We start from the raw sequence: 25534 nt of genomic DNA, 5'->3' as shown, positions 1-25534 counted from the left end.
CTCCTCATCCTTCCAGCATGTTGCTTGTAGAGATAGACAAAGGCTTAAGAAGGGTAATTATGACATTTAGCATTCAAGGGCTGCCTGACAAAGTTAATTTCTCTCGTTTAATAACCTGTTCTGAAACAGAGGTGTGTCAACAACGCAGCTTGACTTCTGCTTCACTCTGCTCCAGGACAAAAACTGGCTGGTTTCTGCCCTCCTTGAATATCTTTCTTTTTAAAACTTTGACTGTCACCACACTCTCCTTGGCAAAGCACCCACCAGCCTTTCCTTTCCAGGTCTATCAGGAGTGCAGCTGCATTGAGAAAAACCTCCTGTCCAGCCCCGGCGATGCAGAGGCAGGGAAATGCACCTCCTCATGTGCCAGAAGGCCCCTGCTCCTCTTCTTCATGTTCGTGGTGATCCTCTTCACCTTCCTGAGCAGCATTCCTGCTCTGACCGCCACTCTGCGGTAAGCACAGGGTCGCTTTATCCTCCACCAGCACTGCAAGAATCCACCTCCTTGTCCTTCTGGTTCAAGCCATAGGGACAGTGTGATGGGAACCACCTTGTTACTCACAGCCTGGAGACATCGGGACTGATTCCCTGCTCTGTCTAGCTGAGAAAGCAAGTTTTAGCATTGTCATTGGGCACCCATGTGTGTGTCCCAGTTTGCAGCAGTGGTGGGGAGACACTGCACTGGGGTCAACCTTGATCTCCAGAGGGGCTGGAGGTCCAAAGTACGGTGGACCCAAGCACATGTCATTGTGGGGCGGAGAGGTGCCATGCAGCCTGGTAGCGTTTTTAAACAATCCCCTTTTGTTCCCCAGGTGTGTCTCCGACAGGCAAAGGTCATTTGCGCTTGGGATCCAGTGGATTGTAGTCCGAACACTAGGTATGGAACACAGTGAATTTGGGCATGGGTATGGTCTGTTGGCTTTGTGGAACATGTGCCAAGCTGTTACCTAAGAATAAAACAGGTTTGGTTGGAAAAGGAGGGGGTAAGACACATGCTGTTGAAAGGAGGATGTTTTTTCTTGTTTGTTGTCATTCAGAAAAAACTAATTCCATTTGCATATGGTTTGCAAACTGAATGAAGGATTCTGTAACGTTCGCAGCTGGCATTGAAGAGCAAAGTCCAGGAAACATGTCCTTATTTTAAGAAAAAAGGGGTAGGGGCATCGAAGGCTCCTGTGCTTGTCTCTTGACTTGTAGGTCAGGATGATTGAAAGACCCACTGAACTCTCAGATCTTGAAATTCAGTGTATTTTGGGTACCTTGTGGCTCTGGGTACAGCTGTAGATGTTGTGGGATGAGTTTGCTTATCACAGTAGCAGCAGAAGAGCCTGATGCTTTTCTGCAAACACCTTACATCTTGCAAAGCCAGTGCATGGGGGCTGCCCAAACTGAAGGTCCACTCTCTCTTCCTGCAGGAGGCATCCCTGGCCCCATTGCCTTTGGGTCCATGATTGATAAATCCTGCCTGCTCTGGCAGGACCAGTGTGGCGAGCAAGGTTCTTGCTACGTTTACCAGAACTCAGCCATGAGTCGATACACCCTCATCGCTGGACTGGTCTACAAGGTGATGCTGCCTGTGAACTTCACCCTCTGATAAACGGGACAGGTCTTTAGGGGACAGCGTTTTGCTCTGGGAGGGAATTTTACAAAATTGGGTTGTCCTGATCTGCCCCCCCTACAACCCATTAGACCTTCGCACGATAAATGTTCTCAGGGACGGCAAAAGCTCCATTTGCTTCTTGCCAGGTAATGGTGCTCCAGACACCATCATTCTCTTAAATTCCTATTACTTTCTAGGCTCACAGCTTCTGTTGCACCATATGAAATGTCTCCTTTTCTCTCTACAGTTACAAAAGTGATTTTTTGCTAGAAATAGAGTAAAATATGTAACTGCAGCGTGTTATTGAGGATGAGGGATGGCATTATGGGCAGGCTGTAAATAACCCTTCCTGGATCACTGCTAGAGAATAAGAGAGCTTAGCTGTGTATTTCTTGTTTATTAGCTGAAAACCATCATTTTAATGCTCCCAAACAACTGCTTGCACTGGACAGTAGATTTTAGCAGTTGCTGTGACAAAGAGGCTTTCAAAAGCCTTCCAGCAAATGCCTCAGGCGATGTCGATCCACAGAGCTCTGTGCTCCAGGTGTCCATGTGAGACTGAACACCTTTCCAAATTCTCACTTTCCCATTGCTATAGGCTAAATTCAGATTTTTGCCCGCTCTGGCTCTGTGTGCTGGTTCTGCTGCCCAGGCTGGCCTTCAGCATCATCCCCTCCCCAAAGCTTGGTCAGCAAATCTCATCCCAAGTGAGGGCTGGGCACCTGGTTTTGGGGGGAGTAGAGAGTAACAGGATGTCTTCATGGCTGCAGGTACTTGGGACAACCTTCTTTATAGTCGCCTGTTTACTCTACAAACCCCCACCAACAGAATCAGCTCCGGGCAGCTCGGGTGCATCTGAAAATGGCAACTGTGACCTCCAGGAACACAAACCTTCACTGTCGGCTGAAGAGCATATATAGCACTGCACATGTTGAATTGACTTTCTCAGTCTCAAAAATATGATGAGAAGATGTTATGCAGTCCCTAGGGGGTTTTAAATTAATAGTAATATTATAACTTTTTTTGCTTCAAGAGAAATAATTTAATTAACCACTGGTGTGCTTGCTATTTTCTTAACAGCAGAAGCACATTTAAAATTGTGTGCTGATGCCATATGCAATTATTTAATTTTATTTAAAGAAAGGGCTGCCGTAGCTTTGTTCTTTGTCTGTGACAAGCAAGGACCAAGGACCGCATTCTCCACTCATGGAAATAAGCACCGGTAACTCCAATGGAACATGTGGGTTGTAAACCACCAGAAGATCTGGGCCCTAATATCTCAGTTGTGAAGCCAACTGTAGCAAAATTCCTGTTGAGACTTCCTAAGCCTGGGAAGAGCCCTGCTGTCCTGTGGATTGCATTGCAGTGGGGACGACTGGCTCTTAAACTACCATATGCAAAGCAGACAGCCCCGGCAGTGTCCTCCTTCTTCCTGCGACACACGGCATCGCTCCTTTTGTTCAGGAGCAGGTTGTCTAGTTATGCAAATTCACATTCCTATGCACTGGGAGATGGGTTTGTGAGGAGATTTGTCTGGCAAATTCATCGATACACTACAGGCAGCCATCCGCGAGAGCTGCCGAGCATTGTACGTTCACTGCCTCATTCCATCGCAGGGTTTACATCGTGGTGACACTTCATTTTTTTTTTCTTGCGTTATTTAAAGGTGACGCCTTTTGTAATGCACTGTGCAAAACTTGAACTTCTGGCTGTTTGTTGGGGGTGGGAAGACATGAGATACAGATCTATGCAACGCTTCTCTTCGGTTGCTCTGTAAAGACATTGAAGTTGGGTAGATGGGCAAGTCTGAATGAATTTAATTTGTCTCTGGACCGCTAGCTTAAGGGCTAGCTTACCCTAAGGACAGGCTGCCCTGTGGAAAGGAGATGCTGACTTGGAACTGGCCTGCTTGCAAATACAGAGGGCAGTGTTCCCAAAACGACCTTTGAATGTGCACTTGCAATATTGACCGGGACATTTCTGAGCGTGAGAAGTGGAATTTGGGTGGGTGTATGTCTGGCTTCCCTCTCACACCAAATCAGGTACGGCTGGTGCTTAGTCTGCCTGTATTTGCACAGCCACAAGATCAGGTACAGCTCCAGGGGGCTGTGGCCCCTGGAGTCTACACTGTATAGTTATAAACCACCTTCCTAGGGATGGGACCCACATTACTGAGCTGCAAAAGTGGCGCTTCTATTGTGCCAGCTGCTCCTTAGAATTACTGTGTAGATGGTTTTGTATATTTTGTGTATTTTTGCTTTCTTAAGCAGACACAGGATGAGCATTTGTCTCCTTCATTAACAAAAGACCAACTATCAGAGCAGAGGTGAAGCTGTTCCCATTGGAGACAGGGATTGTGGTGCTGGGAGCGTGGTCCATCTTCAGGTTGATGGTCAAGAAAGCAGCTTCTTCCACACACAGATCCCATTCCAGCACAGCCCAAAGGAAGTGACCTTCCCGTTTCCAAAGCCTGCAATTCTCAGCTTTTATCTTCTTGATCATCTCCAGTAACCACTGGAAAAACTAGAAGTGCTCAGGGTGAGATGGAGGGTGGCTTTGGCTGCTTGAACATGGGCAACTGGTGCAGCTTTGGGGCACAGCATGCAGGAGAGTCCCATTTTTCCAGGGAGGCAGGATTAGACACACTGATGCAGGAGTTAACCCCAACATCACCCAGACACCAAAGGCTTCACCACAACCTCCCGCTGGGTTTGGAGCCACCTGCAGACACGAGCTGGTCTCCAGGACAGCGATTGCCCTTCCCAGAACACAGACACCCTGGGTACAAGCAGGGATCTTGGATGGGGAAAATGCATGAATGTATTTTGGGGACATACTTTGTGTACGGTGTACTTATGAAAGGTAGAAGTTTTTCTTAAGAGGTGTGTAGATGGATATTGCAATGCAATTTTAGCGTTTATAAAATGAGCTTTATCTGAGTGTGTCATTTCCAGAGCAAAAGAAAAGCTGGTGGGATTCTGGGCATTTATTATGCTGCTGTGGGACTGATAAGTCGTGGATTTAACTAAGCAGCAACAAAGCATTCCTTTTCTGTAAACAGGTTATGCAGCTGTACAGGTAACTTAAAATATCTGAAAGTATGTTTCCCAGTCTCATATGAAGTATTATATTGCTACAAAAACACAGAAATATAACCAGTATTTCACAGGTTACTTGTGTGTGTGTTTTGTCACCCTGTCCCAGCTGCTCTTCTCGACAGGGTGGCTGGATCTGTGCTGCCAGGGCAGCCCGTGCCACCTGCGAATGGGGTCGGGGCCACCCCATGGGGATCCAGGCTTCACCACAGGTCATGGTGGTACCTCCAAGGAGGAGTGTTTGGATTTAGGTTTGTGCTTAAATCGTGGTGATAACAAAGCCCCTCGTGGATGCGGGAGCTGCAAGCAGCATCGTCGGACTGGTGGGACAGCAGGTGACATTGAGACCCTGTGGGTCAATGTCTCCTACTGACTTACCTTCTCCTTCTGAGACTGAGGATAATTGATTTTAGAGGCAAAATGAGATTTTTTGTTGGTGGGGAAGAAGAATTAAAGAGGGATGGTAATACCTTCGCTGCCCTCCTTCGTTTGCAGACCAACCCTTAACAGCCTCAGTTTCCCCCAGACCTACACTATGCAAACAAGGTTAAAGTCCTGTGTCTCCTATGGTTTGCTTAAGGGGTGACTCACGTTGTTAAAGAACACAAACAAATGCTGGTTGATATTGAGGAGAAGCCACAGGGAAGAAAAACAAATGGGCATCCAGAAGGGAGTCCAAGCAGGAAGAACTGAACATTATTTGTTGTAGACAAAAACCCAGGCAGTCAATGAGCTGTTTTTCTCTAGTGCGGAGCTTGTTTGGAAGCTTCCTGGAGGTTTTAAAATGACAGCAAATAAAAGCTTTGAATGTGATACACAGATGGTTTTGCTGAGCTTCCTCCCCTGCTCCTGCTGCTGTGGCCTCTTCTACACCTGGGTGTGCACAAGAGCCTCAATGTCTCCCCTTGGCTTCTCTTGCCCCCTTGGCCTTGCTATAGGCAAGAACAGGAGCAAATACTCATAATTCACTTTTTACAGTTAGGGTAATATAACTCAGGAAGGAAATATATATATATATATATATATATATATAAACAAAACCAACCAACCATGTTTTGATTTCATCAAAAGAAAGAAACCCCTTCTTTTTCTTTTCTTTCAGGGCGTCAAGAGCCTTTTCCTGACCTCAGCCCATCGCTGTGGGTCGCTCGGGTTTTGTGTGGGGACCGTGGCCCCGGCGCCACTAGATGGCAACGGAGACAGCAGGACAGGGCTTGGCCCAGCATCGCTGTGCTGGTTGATGCATTCTTGTTGCTTTATGGGAAGGAGAAAGGCAGAGCAGGGCACTGGATTCCAGATTTGAACCAGCAAAACTGCAGATATATTTTATAAGATCCAGATCGATCCAACGTAAGCTTTTAGCATCTAGAAACAGATCTCTTCCGGGAAAAATAGATATTATTTGTAATCAGAAAGTGATGCAGCAGGTGAGGGTCCAAACAGACCAGCTGTATTATTTTTACGAAAGCTTGTAAATTCTTATTTGAAGCTTTCCCAAGCAGGGATGGAGAGCTCTGAGCTGTCAATTGAAAAACAATTTCTTGCTTTATATTTTTCCTTCTTGATTTTCTTCTTCCCCCAATACCATAGTTGCGATCACTGTTAGCCTGAGCCTGGCTCTGCGTGAGGTGAAGATAAATCCACCTCCTCAAACAGCACCGTCCCTTCTCTGTGGTGCATGGCTCCATCATCCAGACCCTAAAAAGATTAACTCTAAAAGGTTATTTACCTCTCTTTGGAGGTTAACCTGTACTGTTCCCCCTTTACCTTCGTGCAACATCATTGTTGTGTTGTCTCTAAGCTGGAAACCAAAACTGAGGAGGGTTTGGGGGCTGAAGGACTAAGGGGGTACCAACCTCCCAGCCCCAGAGCATGACCCAGGTCAGAGACTGGTGCTGTGCAGCTCCATCCTTGTGACTGGTAAAACTTTGGGCAGTGGAGCTGCTGGGCTTTTTGGAAAATATGGGTTGCAAAAAAGGGTGTAAAGGCTGATAGGAGAGGAGGGAAGAAATCTCTGCCTTGCCACAAGCTGACAGGGGGGTACATGCAACACCAGAGCAATTTGGGCAACACAAAGAGGGGTTCACAGATTATTTCTTTGCTGCTTCTCCCCATAGCAAGATTTTCCCTTGGCTAGCCAAGACCAAGCAGTGTTATTCTGCCCATACAGTGTTAGACCTCTCTGATCTGACTTTCCTCTTGCTTCAGACAGAAATTGAATTGACCGCAGTCAACTAAGTGACACAGTATGAGGAACAGAACTGAAAAAAATAATTGAATTACAGGAGGATGAAATCTTTACATCCCCACAGGAGATCCATGTTTGTTTTCGTTGTACAGCGAAGCCTACCTGTGTTTTCCTGCGGTTGCACAGAATGCTTGTTTTGGAGCACAGCAATAACCCCAGGGTGCTCCGGTCCAGCTGAACTCAGTAGAAAACCTTTTATTGAGCCTGGTGGGCTCTGGATCAGGCTCATAATTAATAATTTCTCTGGCTTGCTTTAAAACCAAGTAGCAATAAAGAAGAGTAGCATAGTAAAGGAAATGTGTGTGTTTTACCAACCTGGGCAGACCCAGTCCAGCAAACATGGTTGTGGCAGATGCATGGGGCAGCTGTGGGTCTGCTGGAGGAATGGCACGGGATTTCTATCCAACACTTCAAGGGGGAAGAATGTGCTGGCATTTTCTGTGGTCAAAATAATTCCCTCTGGAACAGAACAAATGCCAAAATTTTCTTGTCTTCCCTCAAGTTTTCATGTTGACCTGCACAAAGCAATTTTAGAAGATGAAAAGGAGACTATTCTGCTCCTTTGAATAAGGTGCTGTATTTCTTCTCTGGCTGAGGACCCTCCATCCAATTTCCTAGAGACACACAGAAGACTAAATTTCATGTTAAATGAAAAATTTCAGTTATATTACATCTTGCTTGCTGCATTGCCAATGTTCTGTCAGTTAATGCCGGGTCCTGAGAAACCTCCTAGAAGTTTATACAGTGGGATAAGTCCTGCAAAAACTCTCATTACAGACCCACCCTTCTAGTAAGGGGGAAGCAGAGCCGCTATAAAATTAATACTGCAGTAGTTCAGTGAAACACTAATGCACTAGTAACTATAGAAACTGTAGCTCTAGACGTGAATGTGTCCTGGTTCAAACTAATATGAAAAAATCTGATCTCTTACTATTCTTGCAGTCTGGTTTAAAGATGCAAAATCTCTTTCAAGTGGAGCAATGCTTTGAAAGACGATGAAATCTCAGGTAAAGCTTTACTCCTCAACAGAGGTGGGAATTACCATCTAACTGGCTTTTAAAGACTTGCTGCGTCCTGTGCCGAAGAGTCGCTTCTCCTGAGAAATGGCCCAAGTTGCTAAAGAAATTCATTCTGGATTTTCTGATGTGTGGTTAATCGTTCTTTGACAATATGTTAAAGCTTTTTCTTTTTTTTTTTTTTTTTTTTGCATAATAATCCATAATTCCCAATGAGCAAACTGGAGTGATGATTTAGTTTAGTGCAATCCTTTTAACACTTCATTTCGATCTATGCTAAGGATATTCTCTTATTAACCACTGAGGCATATTTCTTTCATTTTTTCTCTGCACTGGGGAGCTGAGCATTAAGCAGTGTGTCACCTGCATCTGCGTGAATCAGACAACCAGGAAGAAAACTGATGAAGAACTGGGACACCTTATCAGTGTTTTTCAGGGATCACACACCTTGTCAGTATTTTTTCTGGACTTGTGAGCATTTCTTGCATCTTATCTGCTTCTTGTCTAGCTCTGAATCAAATGATGCTCTTCTCTTCCAGATAAGCCTCATCTCATTTTTTCATAGCCCTGTTATTACCATTATCATGAAGATCTTGGTAGCTCAGCATGGGATGGCTCATGGGAATGCCCAGTTGGGTTTTGCATTCCCCGTGAATGCTCAAGAAGCAGGGGAACATCTGGTCCCCCTTGAGATTCACCTGAACCACGTGCTCCGGCTCTGGGGGTGCTGGGGCTCGGGGGGTCCCTCCTGCAGCCCAGAGCAGATTGACGAGCTGCTAAACCTCTGCCTTCAGCCTCAAAAATTGAAAAGCTGAAGGGACAACTAGAAATTTTCCCACATCAATCCCACAATAGTCTTCTGCTCATCTCAGCGGTGTCTGGGGAAATCTCTCCCTCTGTAGCATCCCAGAGCCAGATGGGTGATGCTCCTTGGGAGGCATGAGCTGGAGAGCTGGAAGGGAAAAAGAAGAGAAGTGGCAATAACCATGTTTTGCTAATCTAATTAGTCAAAAGAAACATCATTAATGCTCTGCGTGTCTAATTGATTAACATTCCCACTAAGCAAGAGGTTGCTCTCATTAGCGGAGCTTTGTAGCTGTGAATGCCTCTGTGCCTGAAGTTGCAAATATGTTGCGTTATCTAGAAGGCACATCTCATTTCTTTGTAAAATACTAAGCGTTTTTGTGGGACTGTTAGTGATGAGGGGAACGGGGGGACATGACAGGAGAAAAGCACTAAGTAAAGAATAAGCAGAATGTCTTGGAAAGTGAGGGTTTGTTATATTTTGTCTCATTAGCAGCAAAAGGGAGCAAGATATTTTTCTTTTTCCTATCCCATAACTATCATAAAGTTTTTCCATTCTGCATGGATATTCTCACCTATACATAAGTTTAATATTAGATGGGGCTAAACTTGCAGGTGGGCAGCTTGAGAGGGTGCTTTTTCTGACCATTTTGCCATGTTATCCAGCAGACTGTAGCTGTATTTACCTGGCCCTGCATTCCCCAGCAGCAGAAAATAGTCCACAAGTTACACATGGCCCATCTGAGGGCAAATGAAAGCCCAGAGTGAGGCCAGTGATATGAAAACCCCCATAATCGTGGACGAGGCATTGCCTTCCCTGGTGGTGTTTGGTCTTGTCCCCTGGAGCAGTGACAAATCCCCTGTGAATCTGGGTCACACCGGAACAGTGACAAACAAACAGCACAGCCTGTGTGTGCTTCAGCATCTCCTCGCAGCCAGCCCTTCCTCGGGTTGTGAGAAATGGGTTTATTCTTCAGGAATGCATGTTAAAAATATTACAAAAAAAATGCAGCCGATTGAGTTTTAAGCTCACTTCCTACATAATCATTGTTGAATTTTGTTTCTGTTTCTTTGAGGGGAAAAAGAAGTTACTTCTAAGATGCATTTGCAAATAACTCTATTTACAGAATTAGTTTTGCATTCATGGTCTCTCGGGGGAAGCAGTGGGAAAGGCACCCAGACAGAGTATATTGTGATCTGACTCACAGATAAACTGCTTGATGAATCCACTTCCCAGGCTGCTGCTACTTTAGTTTGGCATTTGTTTTGTTTTGGTTTTTTTTCCTTACATTTTGCACATTTCCTCTTCAACACTCGCCTTCCTGGGTGTTGTCTTCCCTTTCCATTTTGCAGGACAGAGAAACCAAAAGCTCAACAGATTAAAGAAAGATTCCATTGCAAATGCTGCCCAGTGCCAGGAAACAGTTTCATGTTATGAAAGTTTAATCTTTGTTTTTTATTCTTCTGGATTATCATTCCCAAAGTGATGTTGCTCACCGTGATGAAACCCAGAGCTTGGACAATATTAATATTAAAACACACAAATTCTCTCTCTACCTCTGCAACTTAGGAAAAAGCACAACATCCCAGACCTGAAGGCTCATTTCTTTCAAAACACATCTTTTGGGCTATTTTCAGCCTAAACCAGAGCTGCTGTGGCTTTGGGGGTCCTTGCCTGCATCTATGCCAGCTTTTCTGTTTAAAGAAACACCATCTTAGCTTATCCTGCCCAGGATCACGGCAAATCCTCTACCTCTTGAGAGCTTTAGTTACCAGCTTTCATGGAATTCTTATACAAATCCTGTTGGTAGATTAAAACAGAGTCTGAGCAGCTTATACCCCCCAGGCTGTGGGGCCGGTGCCCCTGGTCCCTGGGCACAGAGCATCCTCTGTGTAGCCTAAACTGAGGGACAACCATCCCCAGGTATCTGCCCCCTTCACACCAAAAAGGAGGCCACTAGCTCTTGCCATCACCTTCCCAAAATCCCTGAAATAAATAAGACAGACAGGAGGTTTTTATCATCCCCTGGATTTGCTCAACATCAGGAATAATTGCCATGACAACGTGATTTTCTGTGTGCTCTATTAAGCCAACCTCAGGGACCATGGTCCCTATGAGGGAGTGGGTGTCCCAAAGGTTTTCTGTCACATCTTCCAGCCCTTTTGGGGATGTTTCAGATACCATAGAGGGTCCAAAGTAGCAGATGTTACATGCTCAGGCACCCGAATCCTTCTTCAAATGTCAGCCTCTTTTGGAAATTTCTCACTGGAAAAATCCACCTTGCTTTCCTTCTGGCATTAGGTTTTTGCTTTATATTGTACATTGCAAGAACCGTGAGTGGGAATATACTTACACATTTATAGACAAAGAAAGAAACACTAAATGAAAGATCAAGTTATGAATTAAAGACAAAAGAAATGTAATTACTGCAGAAACTAACTGAGAGCATGCAAATACTGGAATGGGTTAAGGAGTAACGTATCACCCAGCATTACCACATTTGCTTCTGTAATATCCTGTTTATAGAGATAAATCTAAACATGAAGTTTCAAAAGAGCAACATTTAACCTCCCCCATGCCAAGTGTTTTGATTTAGGCTTCTCTTAATGTGCCAGATATAATTAAAGCTCCTAAGCAGCTGTTGGAAGTGGTGAAAATATATCCTTTCCTGCCTGCAGCCGATCGAAGGATACACTTGAAAGCTGGCAATTAATACACCAGCAAGATATCACTCATGCTAACCTTTTCTCTGTGCGCTGCTCTGACAGCAATAATGTTATGGACTTTACTTTTTTTTACCTTTCTCTGCTCTCCAGCATTCACCAGCTCACTGCCTGAAGCTTTTTTTCTTTTACAAACATAAAGGCACAAAGTTCAGATGCTGCAATCGTGAATATCTCTGTGGGTTAATGCATCTCCCACAGCCTCTTCTTCCTAGAACTATCCACACTTGGAAGAGCCTAAAACTGCGTCCTCTTGCCATCCCACTGGCTAATTAGGTGTTGAAAGCCTGGATGATGACATTAAATAGACCCAGATTGGAAGTTACCTTGAAGAAGATCAAGGTGAGATCAAAGCTGCATTTTGACTCACTGTAACACAAAGACCAGGTAGATTAAGTTAAAACTGTATCAGACCCAAATGCTGCCAAAAACTTGGGCTTTTTAAGCACTATTCCTGCTAAAGAAGATACCAAATACCAGAAAATACATGGTGAAACCAGCAGCTGAGAGAGAAATGCTTGTCTCATTTTTACTCATCCATACCCTTAAGTTCCTCAGCTGCTTTTCTCTTGATTAATTCCCTTTGATTGGTAAACCTTCCACCCACTGTGTCTTCCCTGTGCACGGGCTCTTCACAGGTGCTCTGAATTCCAAGCTGTGGTTAGATTATGGTCTACAAAGAATAAAAAAAAACAATAACATATTTAGGGAATCCTGCAGCTGCAGGGAACAGAGGACATTCCCCACATCCCATGTGTTTTGTCCTCCTGGCTGTGACAGCACCTTGCCAGTTCTCGGTGGCACTTGTCTCATTGCCATTGCACCTGATCCTGCAAAGGTTTTCCTCTGTGTTTGCCCGTGGTGCTGTGAGCTGTGTTCTCAGCTGCTGATTTGGGCAATATCATCACTGTAATTAGAAGGGGGAAAAGAAATACAGAAAGAAAAGAAGTCCTGGGGTGTGTAGGGAAAATGATGAGGCTTATTTGTGATTTCTCATTGCTCTCTTGATCTGATCAGTGGTTGCAGTAAATAAACACACACGTACATAAATTCACATAGTCTAGCTTTTTCCAAGTCATGCTCTCCACAGACAGAATACAGAAACCATCATCATTTGATACTATAAGTGGCACAAAACTACTTGACATTTTTCACTGTGAATATCAAGATTGTTTTCTTGCCACTGCAAATCCCCGAGGATACATTATGCCTGGTTATCTGCATTCAACACATTTCACAGGGGGACATGTTATAAAAGAGGCAAGATTGACGAAATTAAAAATTCACTTGAATGTAGAAGGCAAATCTATTTCTTGTTTGGCAGGCTCTGGCAACTGATACTTAAACAGCTCTTCATGCATATCGGATACACACATGGCACTTCAGCTGGGAAAATCACTGCCTGACAGTCTGGAGGAGAAACAGGCAGTTTGCTTCACCCGTCTGATCATGGATCATCAAAGCTGAAGTTGCACCAAAGCTGCTTGAGTGTGTTTCAGTCTGGGGAATTCAGAGCTACCTTTGTGAACCAGCTACGCGGTTTGCATCAAAGCGAATTGGTTTTAACATCCCACTCTTGCTGGGCTAAAATACACCCTGCGCAGGGTGGAAGGGGAGAAAAGTTTGGTGGGGTTCTCACTGGGTCAGCCAGGCAAAGGCAATGTATAAGACATTTTTGCACCATTTCTGGGCAGATTTGCTATCTTCTTCCACCAGGCATGGAAGCTGGAAGAGCTAAAACCTGCTATAGGACTCAAAAAGTATCTGAATTTAAGGAAAATGGGCAGCAGACCCTGCTGACTCCCCCCAGTCTGGCAGGCAGTGATCCCAACACTTTGCACTGAGTGAATCACAGGAACAGAGCACACTTTATTAGAAGACCTCCTCATAAGTTATTAGTTATTATTTAGACTCAATACCAGACAGCAAAATTTAATCAGCCAGCACTGTGAAACAGCAGTGAGGGAAAACTCTAGCAAGGAGCAACAAATTGCCAGAGGCTTTATGAAGTTGCTCCTGTGGCTTTAACTACTCGTTTTGCCATATTTGTTAGCAGTCCTGCTCTGCCTGCTTTATTTCTGCTAAGGAGAGGCTGTAAGCATCGCTCCTCTCCATCATTCTTACTTGCTGATCTGCTGTGTTTTCAGCCAGGACCTCACAGATGAGACCTCATGGTGGGTGGCACATGGGAAGGAGAAGAGTAACCGAGATTTTTTTTTATGAAGGGCATATGGTCTACATTGTGTTCACCTGCAAAGCCAGCTCACCTGGTCCTTGAACATTTAAAATGAGATTGACTTTCAAAATGACCTGCCCAAAACTGCAGTTGCCTAGTTTGTAATGCAAGAATATTCCCAGGCCTTGCTCCTTTTCATCCTGTCAGTTCGAATTGGCAGCAGAACCTGCCGTGAAGAAGAAGTAGCTTTCCCCTCTTACCATTATTTTTTTTCTGTTTGTTTCAAGTCTGTTAATTTGTTCTCAGGCTTCATTGACTTGACAATAACATTGTTGTATTAAGATCATAATTCACAGTTCCTCAGTTTTTTTCCCTTTCCTTGCTGCTGCTGTCATGGGTGAACAAGAGAGTACTTTAAAGTGAAATGGCGATTATTTATCATCGTTGCTGAGAAATGCTGAATTTCCCAGTCATAACTTCACAGCTAATTTGTTTTGTAAAAACAGCAGAGTGGACCACTGGGCTCCTCTCACTTGTATTCGGAAGGTGACCTTTTAATTAAAGGGACTGAAAGAGGATTACCCAGTCTGAGATGACAGCTTTGAAGGGTGAGCATGGCAGATGTACATGCGTGAGGATAAACAGGAGAAATCATGAGATAAACTCAGCCTCTGGGTCTCCTGAACACCTCATGGGGGCTGCAATTGCTTGGGAAAAGCTTGTCCTGTCTGATATATTCAGCAAAAGTGAAGCCCTGAGAACTGTGTTCGAGCGTCCCGTGCTATTAATGCCAACGGAAGTCATCACTGGTGCTGTTGGGCCGCATCTGAATCTGCACCAAGAAGGAAAGGGAAAATGCTCTAGTAATTGTTTTTCCTGGCTTGTGGCTATTGACAGCACTCTCTGAGGCAACACGTGGTGTCTGAGAACTTTGTGATCCTTTATATGAATCCTCTGCTCAGTTAAATTTGGAGGTATTTCTTTCTCATTTGGCTGATCTTGGCAGAGAGCAAAACCATATACTTTTTAATACCAGTTGGTAATCTTGATAACAAAAGTTCCAAGCCCCCCAGAAGTCTTTTATTTTAATTTGTCTTTTTTAAATGGAGGAACACATTAATTATTCCCAGAACTCAGGAGAAGCTTCTTGTGCACAATCTCAGGATTATTTCTCAATATCCATGTCAAACCACATTGTGTCTCTGTGATATAAGGAAAAAGAGGGTAGTAAATCCCCCCGAGCCTGAAAAGCTAATGCATTAGCTTATTGCTCCCCTATCCTCACTAACACCATAATCTGATGGAATTAGGAGAGATGGTTCAAAAACCAGGAGAGTGGAATTTTTTCCTCCAAAGCCATAGGTACCCACGAACTACTGCTGTACATTTCCAACTTCACTGAGGATCTTGCGTGAGAAGCGATGCTACCGTATCCCAGCAGATGTGTAGGAGTGGAGCCATATGTTTTAGTGGATTATCATTCCCAGGTGAGTTATTGCAATTGCTGTCCTACAGACAGTAGCACTTGTTAGGAAAGAATACAGAGGCTGAGGCAAAGCACTTGTCTTGACAGGAGATGTTTTCACAGTTGTAAGAAAAAGAGTGTTTAAGGTCTCTGTGACTGGAAGAAGTGCCAGGGTTTTCTCACCAGCTTGGCCCCTCTTCTTTTCCTCTCAGCACTTGGAGGGGCTCCATCCCACAGCTTCATCTGCTTGGCTTCCTTCAGCGAGAGCTCCGCTGCCTTCTGCTCCGCTTGCTGCTAATTCAGTCATACAGCTCCTCCGCCAGCCACCTGGTGCCTTTGTTAAAAGAGGAGTAAACCTCAAACTGTTCTCTTTCCATTTCTAAGGGTAAAAATTGTCAACTTTTCTCATGTGTAGGGTCATGAATATGTAGGAAATTCAGAGACCCCATCAGAGGCCTGATCCTAACTTAAACCTGACTCTCAAAGAAAGACAGACCAGCTCAGAAATCACTTGTCCTGGGCCTTAACCATTATACAGTTGATGCCCTCTCCTATGATCTTTACCATATCCTTAAGTTCTCACTTGAGTTCACACTAAATGAATGGAATCATACCTGTTAATGCAAGCTGGATAGGGCACTCTGTACCAAATGCGTGAGAGATTTTTGTGAATATTTGATCACATCCTGGATGAGGTCAAATGGAGGAATAATGAAAAGTCACAAAGTATATACCACTTCAAGTAGGAGGGGATGGAAAGAGCCTCAACAGGGGCTCTGCTGGTGGCTGGACTTGGGTTGTGGCAAGGGAGAGCTGCAGCTTTGGACACCACAATGGACCATCTGCGATGTGATGGTCCTGGGGGGGGAAGGAGCGTTGGAGAACAGACCTGAATCACCGCATCAGGACACAGAGGCAGTTTATATGCGCCACGAGTCTCAGGGATGCTCATGTTTGTATCCCACAAGTCTTGTATTATTCATGGAAAGCTACAGCTTTTTGGCTGAGGAAAAAACTGTGGATGAATCCTGATTCGCTTCACACCCTGCAGATAGTGATTTTGCTCCATCGTCTTCACCTGAATAAAAGAGATTTGAATGTGGCCAATGTGTTTTGAATGCTGGAGTGACAATATGCATATGCTCATTGAGACTGTCAAAGGACATGTAGTGATGGAATTGGGAAATTTTACAGTCACTGGAAAAGCGTTAGAGGATATCACGTCTCCAGGGCCACAGAGCTCTTAAAGCACTACCCCAGCCATGACAGTACTAATTGTGCTTTGTGATTCATTGGCTTTTGGGGAAAATGTTATGCTTAAAAATCTACAGGACCCACCAGCCCCTTTTGAACCACCAGGACCTTCGCTAAAACATGGAAGAGTTCCAGTATTGCCGTACCCTTCCTGCTCCATTTCAGGAGCTTTATCAGAGTCTTAGATGATATTTGTAGGTCTCATTGTAATATGGAAACTAATGAATAAAGAAGAAGAAACCAAAAGGAAATTAGTTGTTAACAACGTTGCATATGCACACATACCCAGGCCAGCCCTTTCTGCAAGGCATGTGGAGAAAGTGGGTGTGTACAGATTAATTAGACTTTATCTTCTGGTTGCCAAAGAAATATAAATTAGCCATGCCATAAATTTGCCACTTTTTTTTTTTTTCCTTTTTTTCTCTTGCTTTTTATTTTAATTTGCCTTCAACGGAGTTTTAAATACTGATTCCAATGTAATGTGCTTCATGAGTAGCATTAGTGTTGAGTCTAAACCAAACATTATCTGATTAAATCTTGACCCAAATGAGTTTGTCTACTTTCTGTGCTTCTAAATACATATTTACCATATGTTGCCTCATATGCTGCTTTTCTTTTTTACTGATACTTTGATCCAAATGTTATAGTAATCATATGTTGCTTTTAGTCACGAGTCAAACAAAGTTTCAAGTTTGTTACCACTTTTACAAGTCTGAAAATTAAATAGCATCAACATCCTGGTCAATCCTGATGTTGTCATATCTTCCCATCTCTAGAAATGGGGGACAAAGCCTTGATGGACACGTGTCTTTGCCTGTACTAGGTCTGCCCGAGCACACAGCACCGCACAGCTGCCGCAGGACACCTTTTATGGTACAATGCCGTGTATGGGTTAAATTAATCTAATTCTCAGATGAGAAGCAGAGTGACTGAAGTCAGAGCACAAAGGCACCTTTGCTTTCCTGGAGTTCTCGTACAGATCCACCGCAGGTTGGGGATGATGCCCCTTCCTGCTTTGCTACTTCTCCCTGAGGTTTCATCTCCTTTTAGCCCTGGGAAGGGCAGGGACAAAGCCGAGCAGCTCCTGGGGGCTGCAGCCCACAGGTCAGGGACCTCCCTGGGCTCTCAACATCCTCCAGCTCGACAGTAGCAACATCACAAGCCTTTTAGCAATTGCTGTGCCCCCAGCCCCGGGTTGCACTTGAATTCTCAAACGAATCAAAACAGAAACGTGTCAGATTGGATTGAGGGTTTTGGTTTAACAGAAACAGCCTGGCTGGTCCTGGGTTCTTTTTCTCCAGCCTCCTGCAAGGAAAATATGTGTTGTCTGCTGGGGAAGGCTGCGTTGTCCCACCGCCGCTCCATCACAGGTTGTGTCCACTGCACATTCCCATGTGGCTTCTCATCATCACGCGGCAAACTCAGCTCCTGGTTTAGAACATGGCTGTTGTCCTCCTGCCCTTCTATGTGCAGGACATGATGCCCAGTAGCAAAGGGCAGCTGAGGTGGCAGTGGAGAACTGGGAAAGCCTGTCCAGATCCTGGAGCAGAGCTGGAGATGTCCCAGATGCGAAGCTGCAGTAGCTGCATGTCCACCAGTGCCCAGCCACACCATTCCCAGCCCTCTGGGCTGCCGTGCAGATGGGCTGAAGCATCCCAGATACTCCATCAGCCACTAGGAGCTGCAGAAGCAAGAAAATAACCCAGTGGCATTTTCCTGGGCACTGGGTCTGGCTCTGGCTGTGCCATGGCAGGAATAAGCATGAGGAAGCGTTTTGCAGGTAACGGGCAAGCCGACCCCTTCACTTGCTCAGCCATTCTCTCTGTTCTCCTCTTCAAGGCTGATTCTAAAATCTTCATTATAAAATCTTCAAAGAAGTGTCAATCAGCAGACACAGCAGCAAAGCAAGAGATTTTGTGAGCCCGGGGGTATTTTTATTCATTTATGAACGGTAAGCAGAGGGACACCATCTGTTATCAGATAATTATTTTTTTCCCTCCCTACCAATTGTTTCTGTGTTTGCAGCATGGACAGTCCCATGAGTCTGTCTTGCTATTGTTCATCGATTTTATTAAAAATCCCTAAGAACACTAGAAGCATCTGAGCAGGGACCCCCCACTGCATTACCTGCATCTTCCCGAGCAGTAAGTTTCAGTGTTCTGCAGGTCTGGACGTGGCCCGTTTCCTCCCAGATTTGTGGTTACTTGTCTGAGATGCACAAAAGGAGAGTTTATTTCAAATTTATTTCATGTTATCGGAGAGGCAACAAGAGTAAATCAACAGCCACAAACACAGAGAAGTGGTTATGCTAGCGGCTGTGTTTCCAGGTTAAAGAAAAATACTTTGGGATTCCGCCTGTCTTTTAATTTACACCAGATCTGTGCATCTGTGGCTGGGGCTGTATAAATCTTCTTTGCTCCTATATGAAGATTCTCAGGCTGGTTTTTATTCCCAAAGCAAAGCCTCTGTCCCACAAACAAACTCCTTACATAGACACAAAGTCGCTCCAGCATTGGCTCCTTCCTTGCTCAGATATATCAGTCAGGTCAAATCCTTCTTGTGGTTACTGGGGAACATCTTTTTTGTCCAAATTTCTGAAACAAATGTGAGAAGATTGTACAGATCCCATTTCTAGTCTGCTGCTTAAAAATGTCTTGTTTTTTTAGGCTGGACACAAGGCTTATAAGATTCATATGTATATATAATATTCAAACTTGTTCATCAACTTAAATCAGATTTGACAGTGCCTACAGAACCTTTGAATATCTGGAAAATCTGAATATTTTTTTAGATATTCTTCAGTATTTGCACTGTTCAAGTGCAAGTGAACATAAATGCAAGTTTAATATTTATCTTAGTTTGTTCATGGATTTTATTTTCAGGATTCTCCATTCTGTGAGGGTAAAATAAATGTAAGTTATTGGTAATAAATATTCACACTTAATTCCTCTCTCCCATCCCTCTTTATGCTCACATTAGCTGCTCTTGCTTGAGCTCTTACTTTTTTTCCGTGTTTCCTAGCAAACTGTGGTTATAGGTGAAGTATTTTCTAGTTCAAGCTAATTTCTAGAATTATTCAAGCGTTTAATTTAAAAAGAAGCATGTAATTATAGAAAAGTACTTCAGAAAATTTTAATCTCTATATCATGAAGCTGCCTTGGGAATGGGTACACCTCACCACAGGCTGAACTGGGACCCCAAAACAAAACCTGTGATCCAAGATGCTTCAGCTTCAGCTCTGTGGTTGTGTTGCCGCAGCCTCAGTGTTGCTTTTGGTCCCATTAAACACACCTACAAAAGAACATCTCAAGGGAGTGGGTTTCGGTCTGACTAGCAGAAGTTCCTGTGTTTAATTTAAATACTTAACATTTAACGTCCTCTCACCCCATGCTTAGAAATTATTATAAACATAGGGATTTATATCTTCACTGGACAGAAATGGGGAGAGAAAGCAAAGGCTGCTGTTCTTATGGACCCAAATTCACGAGTGTTGGCCAAACCACATTATGTATGGTATTTTTATATATTATGAATACCATCTGTGATTATTTGCCTTATTGCACTGCTGATGCTGAGCCTAATGATGGTAATGGCGGCTCTGAGCAGGAAGAGCAGGTTACCTGTAGTTTTGTTGCAAACTGAGCTGCCTGCTCACTCCTTGCCTTATTCCAAAGCAAGAACATTTCTTTGCTTATAATCACACAAAATTGACTTCACTCATCTGTGCCAGGGTAGACATCACACTCCAGAATGGGGGTTGCTCTTGGAGCCACAGGAAAGGTGACTTAAAATCACCAAACACCATTTAAGCCATTTAGGACCAAACATCATCACCAGGGTGTCAGCAAACCCAAGGGCTGAAGCAACGGGACCATTTCAAGGGAGGTTGTGTTTGAGGTGTTTGCTCAAAGCCAAAACCAAGCATGAGGATTTGCTGCTATTTTCTAGGATGGCAAAAAATCACATAAACACAATCTGTAATAATTAGCTCAAGATAGGAAGATAGACTTACCTTGAGTTAGAGGAAGGGGATGGGTTTTGTCCCTCCTATTTCTCCACTTATTTTGGTTTAGGTGGTGGCGTGGGAAGGTTGAAACACATTGGTGGTGTCTGGTAATTAACTCCTGGAATTAGCTAAGAGGTGGCAAAAATTAGAAATTCCTGATTTCTGGAGCAGGTCTGGGCAGTCAGAGAGCCAGCATGGGGCAGGACCCAGCCACCGATCCCAGATACAATGGAGACAAGCCACTCGCTGAGGCTGTCTGCACCCCCTCCCCATGAACTGGTAACATTTCAACCTAATATGCCTTGTAATTAGTTTCATATAATGTATTTCAAGAACAAGAGCTTGTGACTTTCCAAAGAGAAAATCGAAGATGCTTACCAGGAGTTGCTGTCATTATCAGTGCATCTTGGGGCTCTGTCTGTGTGACCAAAAAAGATAACAAGAATGGTGATGATTATTGTCGTCATGAGCAGTTCTTCTCCGGCACATTCTGATGAGGATCAATACCACTGGGACAGAAGGACAAGGTGTTGCAGCAGCTCTGGATCTGCTTCTCCCTTTTCCTCCTGATGATATGCAATGTAGGAGAAACACTGCACATCACTGTGCATTGATTTTGTACTGTTGTGTATTTCTGCCCTCTAAAATTATAACTTGTGCAAAGAAAATGCGGCAGATTTTGCCTCACTGACTCTAGTCTTGGTTTTAATTTTAATTATTGATTTTCATAGGTTCTATTTCTCCTCTGCCAGAGAGGACCATCTCTCCTTGCACTGAGGTCAAGCCGTTATCTTGTCAATGTAGCTCCAAGAAAGGCAAAGACTGTAAGCCCCTCTCTGCACCATCCCCTTACACAACAGCTGTGCCAAGCTGACCGGTGGCTGCAAAATTACTGAAGGATTGGCTGAAGAATCAGAGCAAATCCTGGAAATCAAATCATTTAAAGAAATCTTTTTGTTAATTGAACTCTGTTTAGCTGTCCGCCAGTTCATCTCACAGCCCCTTTTGTGGCAGTTATTATCACTTCTGTGTTTACCATGTAGTGAAATATTACTTTTATTTGATTTGATTTTGATTTGATTAAATGATCATTGCTGAGCAAGAAGGACTCCATTTAATTTTTCTGACCTGTTTCTCAGCCCTGTCATCAGTCTGGCTTTGCTGCTGTTTAGCAATTCCTTGTATGAATGCACCCTTCTACACAAATCACTTTCTGGACTTTTTCCTCCAGCATTCAAGGCTGGGTGGGCAGGTTTTGCTATTTTGCTGTCAAGTCTTGTACTGCATTAAAAGAGAACTGATTTTGGTTTCAACATCCCTACATGGGCTTTGTGAGCAAAAGAGAAAAAATGCAGCATGTGTTCTTGCATAGAACTGGGAAAATGCCTTGTGCATACATTGATTTGGTACCTCACTGTAACAGCTACTCAGGATTTCCTTGGTTATAACTGCACTGCTCTGCTATGCTCCCCTTTAAAATATCTCCCAGTATGTATTAGATCTCCTTATTTCTGTGTGCTTGGAGAAATATAGTAATTCATTACAGTTAAAGGAGTATTTTGGGATGAAATACACTCACTAATTTCCCCTCCTCCCCAAGTAAGCCTGTGTGTTGCCTTAAACCTGGTCCATCCCTGTGACTTTTCAGTGACATGAGACTATGTGAGATGGCAGGGTGGATAAAGCTCTTCGTGAAGACTCTGAGCTGGAAACAAGCTGTTATTTCAAATGCCCTTTTGCACCAGTGAAGGACTCTTTATTTCAAAACAAGAGGTGGATCATCTTCTTTAGAAAGTACTCTGGAAGAACCTGAGAAAAAAAGCTCAAACAGTGTTTTCTTTGCACCATCTTCTACAGTATTCTACAAGAAAAACCTTCCCTCGTCTCCCAGCTACAGGTGCGTGCCCTATGAGCAAAAGATCAATTCTAGCAAAGATACAAAGACACCATAGGATCGCCCCTTTGCCTTGGTGTTAGGCTTTGAAAAGATATTTGCAGCTTGGACATGACAACAAGCAGCAGGGGGGAACTCTCTGGAAGCAGAACGGAGCACACGCTGCAAGAGCAGACATTGTTAGCTGCAAGATGCAAAAGTAATATATTTTTTAACAATGAAACAGTTGGAAATATTTGTGCTTGGAGTCAGAACAGTTTGTTCGTAATTTATGAGAAAGTTTAGAAAGACAGTTATTGTCCAGAGAGTTCCACTTCTCGGTAACATCTTTCCACTAAATCAACCAAAGATTTGTTTCACACAAGCTGGGCTTTTTTTTTGTTTTTACATTTCCTCAACGCCTGCAGTTCCCCAGGCAGCTCAGGTCAGATTTACAAAAAACTCAGGCACCGAATGCAGCTACAATCAAGTCCCAGTATCACGCTGAAAAGCACTGAATAAGCTCCCTCTCTAACAGCAGCTGAACTGAATTAACCTCCCTGACCATTTTTTGTGGCTTTTTTTTTATTCTTCTTTTCATCTCCTGCCTCCTTTGCCTGTTTCCTCACAACTTAATTAAGAGCAGTCCCAGGACTGCTCTATGTTGCAGCCTGGGGCAGGGGCTCTTACCTAAATGTGGAAGGAACTCGGGAGGCTCTTGCGGCCTCTTGTTCCTCCTCCTGTAATAATTTGGAGGAACCTTCTCATCACTTGCAGAGGTTGCAGACCAGCAGAGGTTGCAGACCAGCGTTAGCATCCTCTCCTTGCACAGCAAGAGGGATGCTGGCATGGGCTCCAGCAAATCCAAGCTGCCAGGCTGAGAAAAATGGGAGGATGTGGGCTCTTGAAGGGAAGAATAGCAGGAACGAGCCAGATTGCAGAGTACAAATAATACATATTCACAGCAGGTCACGGTGTGCTTTGGAAGACACGAAATGCCAAATTTTCGAGTCTGCTGAAGCGGCACAGAGTGACTCAAAGCCGGTGTAAGGTGTCCCAGGAAAATCTCCACTGGGAGCCTCTCAGGGGTGACCCTGCTGCCCCCTGCAGCCCTGGTCACCCTGATGGAGAGAATGGGCCTTTCTGGGTGTAAAGGACCAAGGAGTGTCTGAACAAATGTCCTGTTGTTCGGTGACATCTGGCCAAGGAGAAAGCTGTACCAGCCCATGGTATTTCCAGCACTTAATAAAAAGACTCACACTAGGACAAAGCACAAAGCATGCCTGGTGCTCTGCGTGTTTCCTGAAGTCCAAGGCATTTAACAGAGATTTGGGATAATTTCAAACGTGTGAGAAGGTCACTCGGAGGAGTGTTTGGCTGCCAAGGATTTTTACTGCGCCGCTTTTTCATTTGCATTTTAAAATTTCCAGGCACACTGGAATTTTGAAAAACAAGAGAAACTATCTGGGGGGATGAGAAAATGAGGTTAATCTGTGATTCCTGAGATTTCCTGGAAAATGTTTGTGTGTTATACGAGGGGAAGGGCCGGTGCTGAGCTGGGAGCTGAAACCAGAGCATCCCCAGCAGCCAGAGCTGCGCTGCGAGCGGCACCGCTGAGCGGAGCTGTTGGAAACGCCGCTGGAAGAGCAAATACGGCTCTGGAGAGCCAGGGCTGCAAAAGCAGATCAAATCCTTTAGAAACAGCGCAATTTACGATCTGCATGTGCACTGAGGGTGTTAGCACCGTGCTTGAGGCTGCAGCAGGCTCCCAGCTGCAGAAAATGCAAACTCTGCCCTCAGACTCCTCTGTCTCTTTTCTTTGCATTTGTTTCTGGAATAAAACAGAGGATTTTTGAAGGGAAACCCTGTGTGCAGTGTGAGAATGAATGCCTATGTATATTATAAGGCAAAGTGGATTTATTGCCATGAGGAATCTGATTTAGGCATTTCGGGGGATCTGAAACCTACCTTTATCTCTAAACTAAATCAGATGATATCTTCTGTGTGTGTCCAGTTAATCTATCAGGGACTATCAGCCAGTACATCTGTTAACTTTAAAAGAGTTTTGCTAAAGTAAAAGGCTGAATTTGAACATGCAGCACACAGAAGATAAGACCTATAAAAGGTGTCTGGACCTCTCATTTCCCAGCTGTCTCTGCCCAGAGACTGATCTTTCTGCAGGGTACTTCTCTTATCAATATCATTGTACCTATCCTGGTGTGTTTTGATTTTTGGTTTACCTTTTTTTAATCTGCTCAGGGCTGCTCTGGGTATGGTCTGTCCACTTTGCCAACCCACACACCAATGTGCTCACACTGCGGAGTCTCAGCAGGTTTCTCCACTATGAAAATCAGAGGCAATAAATATCCCACATATCAACTGTTTTGATTTAAAATACTCTCCTGAAATCATTTCAGCCACAGGCAGTAAATAACATGCAGCCATTGGGAATCTGTTATTGCTCATCCAAACTAGCAATACTTTATTTTGCAATATGTTGCATGTAGGACAGAATGCACTTACACGCCTGTAAGTAATGATGCAGTCAATATTGTCACCAACAAAGCTGATATATGTCCCTTTTTCTATCACCCCATTCTCCCTCAGTTTCCTGTTTTTCAAGCACAGCATCCTCAGAAAAGCCCTGTACACCCCAGGATTTTACCTTCCTAACCCACCTTAGACACTCCTAACTTTTAGGAAGAGCCTGTCTATAGAGAATACACCTGGAATTGATTTTAAAGGCTGGAATCAGCCCAGCATTGCCTGACTCGGGAACCTGCTCTAACAGGTACTTGGAGCTGGGTGCTCAGACCTCAACTGCAAAAACGTTGCTGCTGTCCCCTAGCACCCGCCTCTGGCAGAGGATTCTCTCTGTTGTTTCCCGTGCCCTTCAGAAAAATCCCACCAGTGAAATCAGACTGGAATAGGATTAATATGAACAATTCCTAGTGGTCCCCAATTGCAACTGGAAAAGCAAAGATGAAAAACATTAGGGTCTATATAAGAGGGAGGGAGGCAACCTGCGGGCCTCGCATCTGGGCACCGCGGGACCCTCAGCTCAAAGTCCAGGCACTTTTAATACGTGAGGTCTTTGGGTGACATTTTCCTGCAAGATTTTAAGTAAATGCCTTGCTGTAACATTTGAGATCAGGTGTCTCTTGGTTTCCATGATTCTTTTCCTTTTTAAGCCACAGACACACACATACAAAATATATTAAAACGAGCCCAGCTTAACTAAAAGGTCGTCTGGTTCAGAAACAAACAGCGGGG

At 44.2% G+C, this 25534-nt stretch overlaps 1 protein-coding gene and 1 long non-coding RNA gene across 3 annotated transcripts in view; one reads left to right on the top strand and one right to left on the bottom strand.

The window, feature by feature from the left end:
• Window positions 1-24656, top strand: part of SLCO4A1 (solute carrier organic anion transporter family member 4A1) — a 47501-nt gene extending 22845 nt beyond the window's left edge. Inside the window, exons 9-12 of one of the 2 annotated variants that reach the window (XM_065032380.1) lie at window positions 282-454; window positions 813-877; window positions 1416-1564; window positions 21120-24656. In XM_065032380.1, the coding sequence (XP_064888452.1) occupies window positions 282-454; window positions 813-877; window positions 1416-1564; window positions 21120-21284 (552 nt within the window). In that variant the 3' untranslated portion in view covers window positions 21285-24656. Of the gene's footprint in view, window positions 1-281; window positions 455-812; window positions 878-1415; window positions 1565-2370; window positions 4769-21119 lie in introns of those variants that run through there. The other variant, XM_065032381.1, reaches the window with a different exon arrangement.
• Window positions 18743-21097, bottom strand: LOC135575582 (uncharacterized). The gene is made up of 3 exons (XR_010466589.1): window positions 20767-21097; window positions 20395-20516; window positions 18743-18976 (listed from the first exon to the last, which is right to left on the bottom strand). It is a non-coding gene; the product is annotated as an uncharacterized LOC135575582 (long non-coding RNA).
• Window positions 24657-25534: the final 878 nt, after the last annotated feature.

This window comes from Columba livia, chromosome 16 (assembly GCF_036013475.1).
Source record: "Columba livia isolate bColLiv1 breed racing homer chromosome 16, bColLiv1.pat.W.v2, whole genome shotgun sequence".
Classification (NCBI taxonomy): domain Eukaryota; kingdom Metazoa; phylum Chordata; class Aves; order Columbiformes; family Columbidae; genus Columba; species Columba livia.
This window is presented reverse-complemented; position numbering and strand designations above follow the sequence as displayed.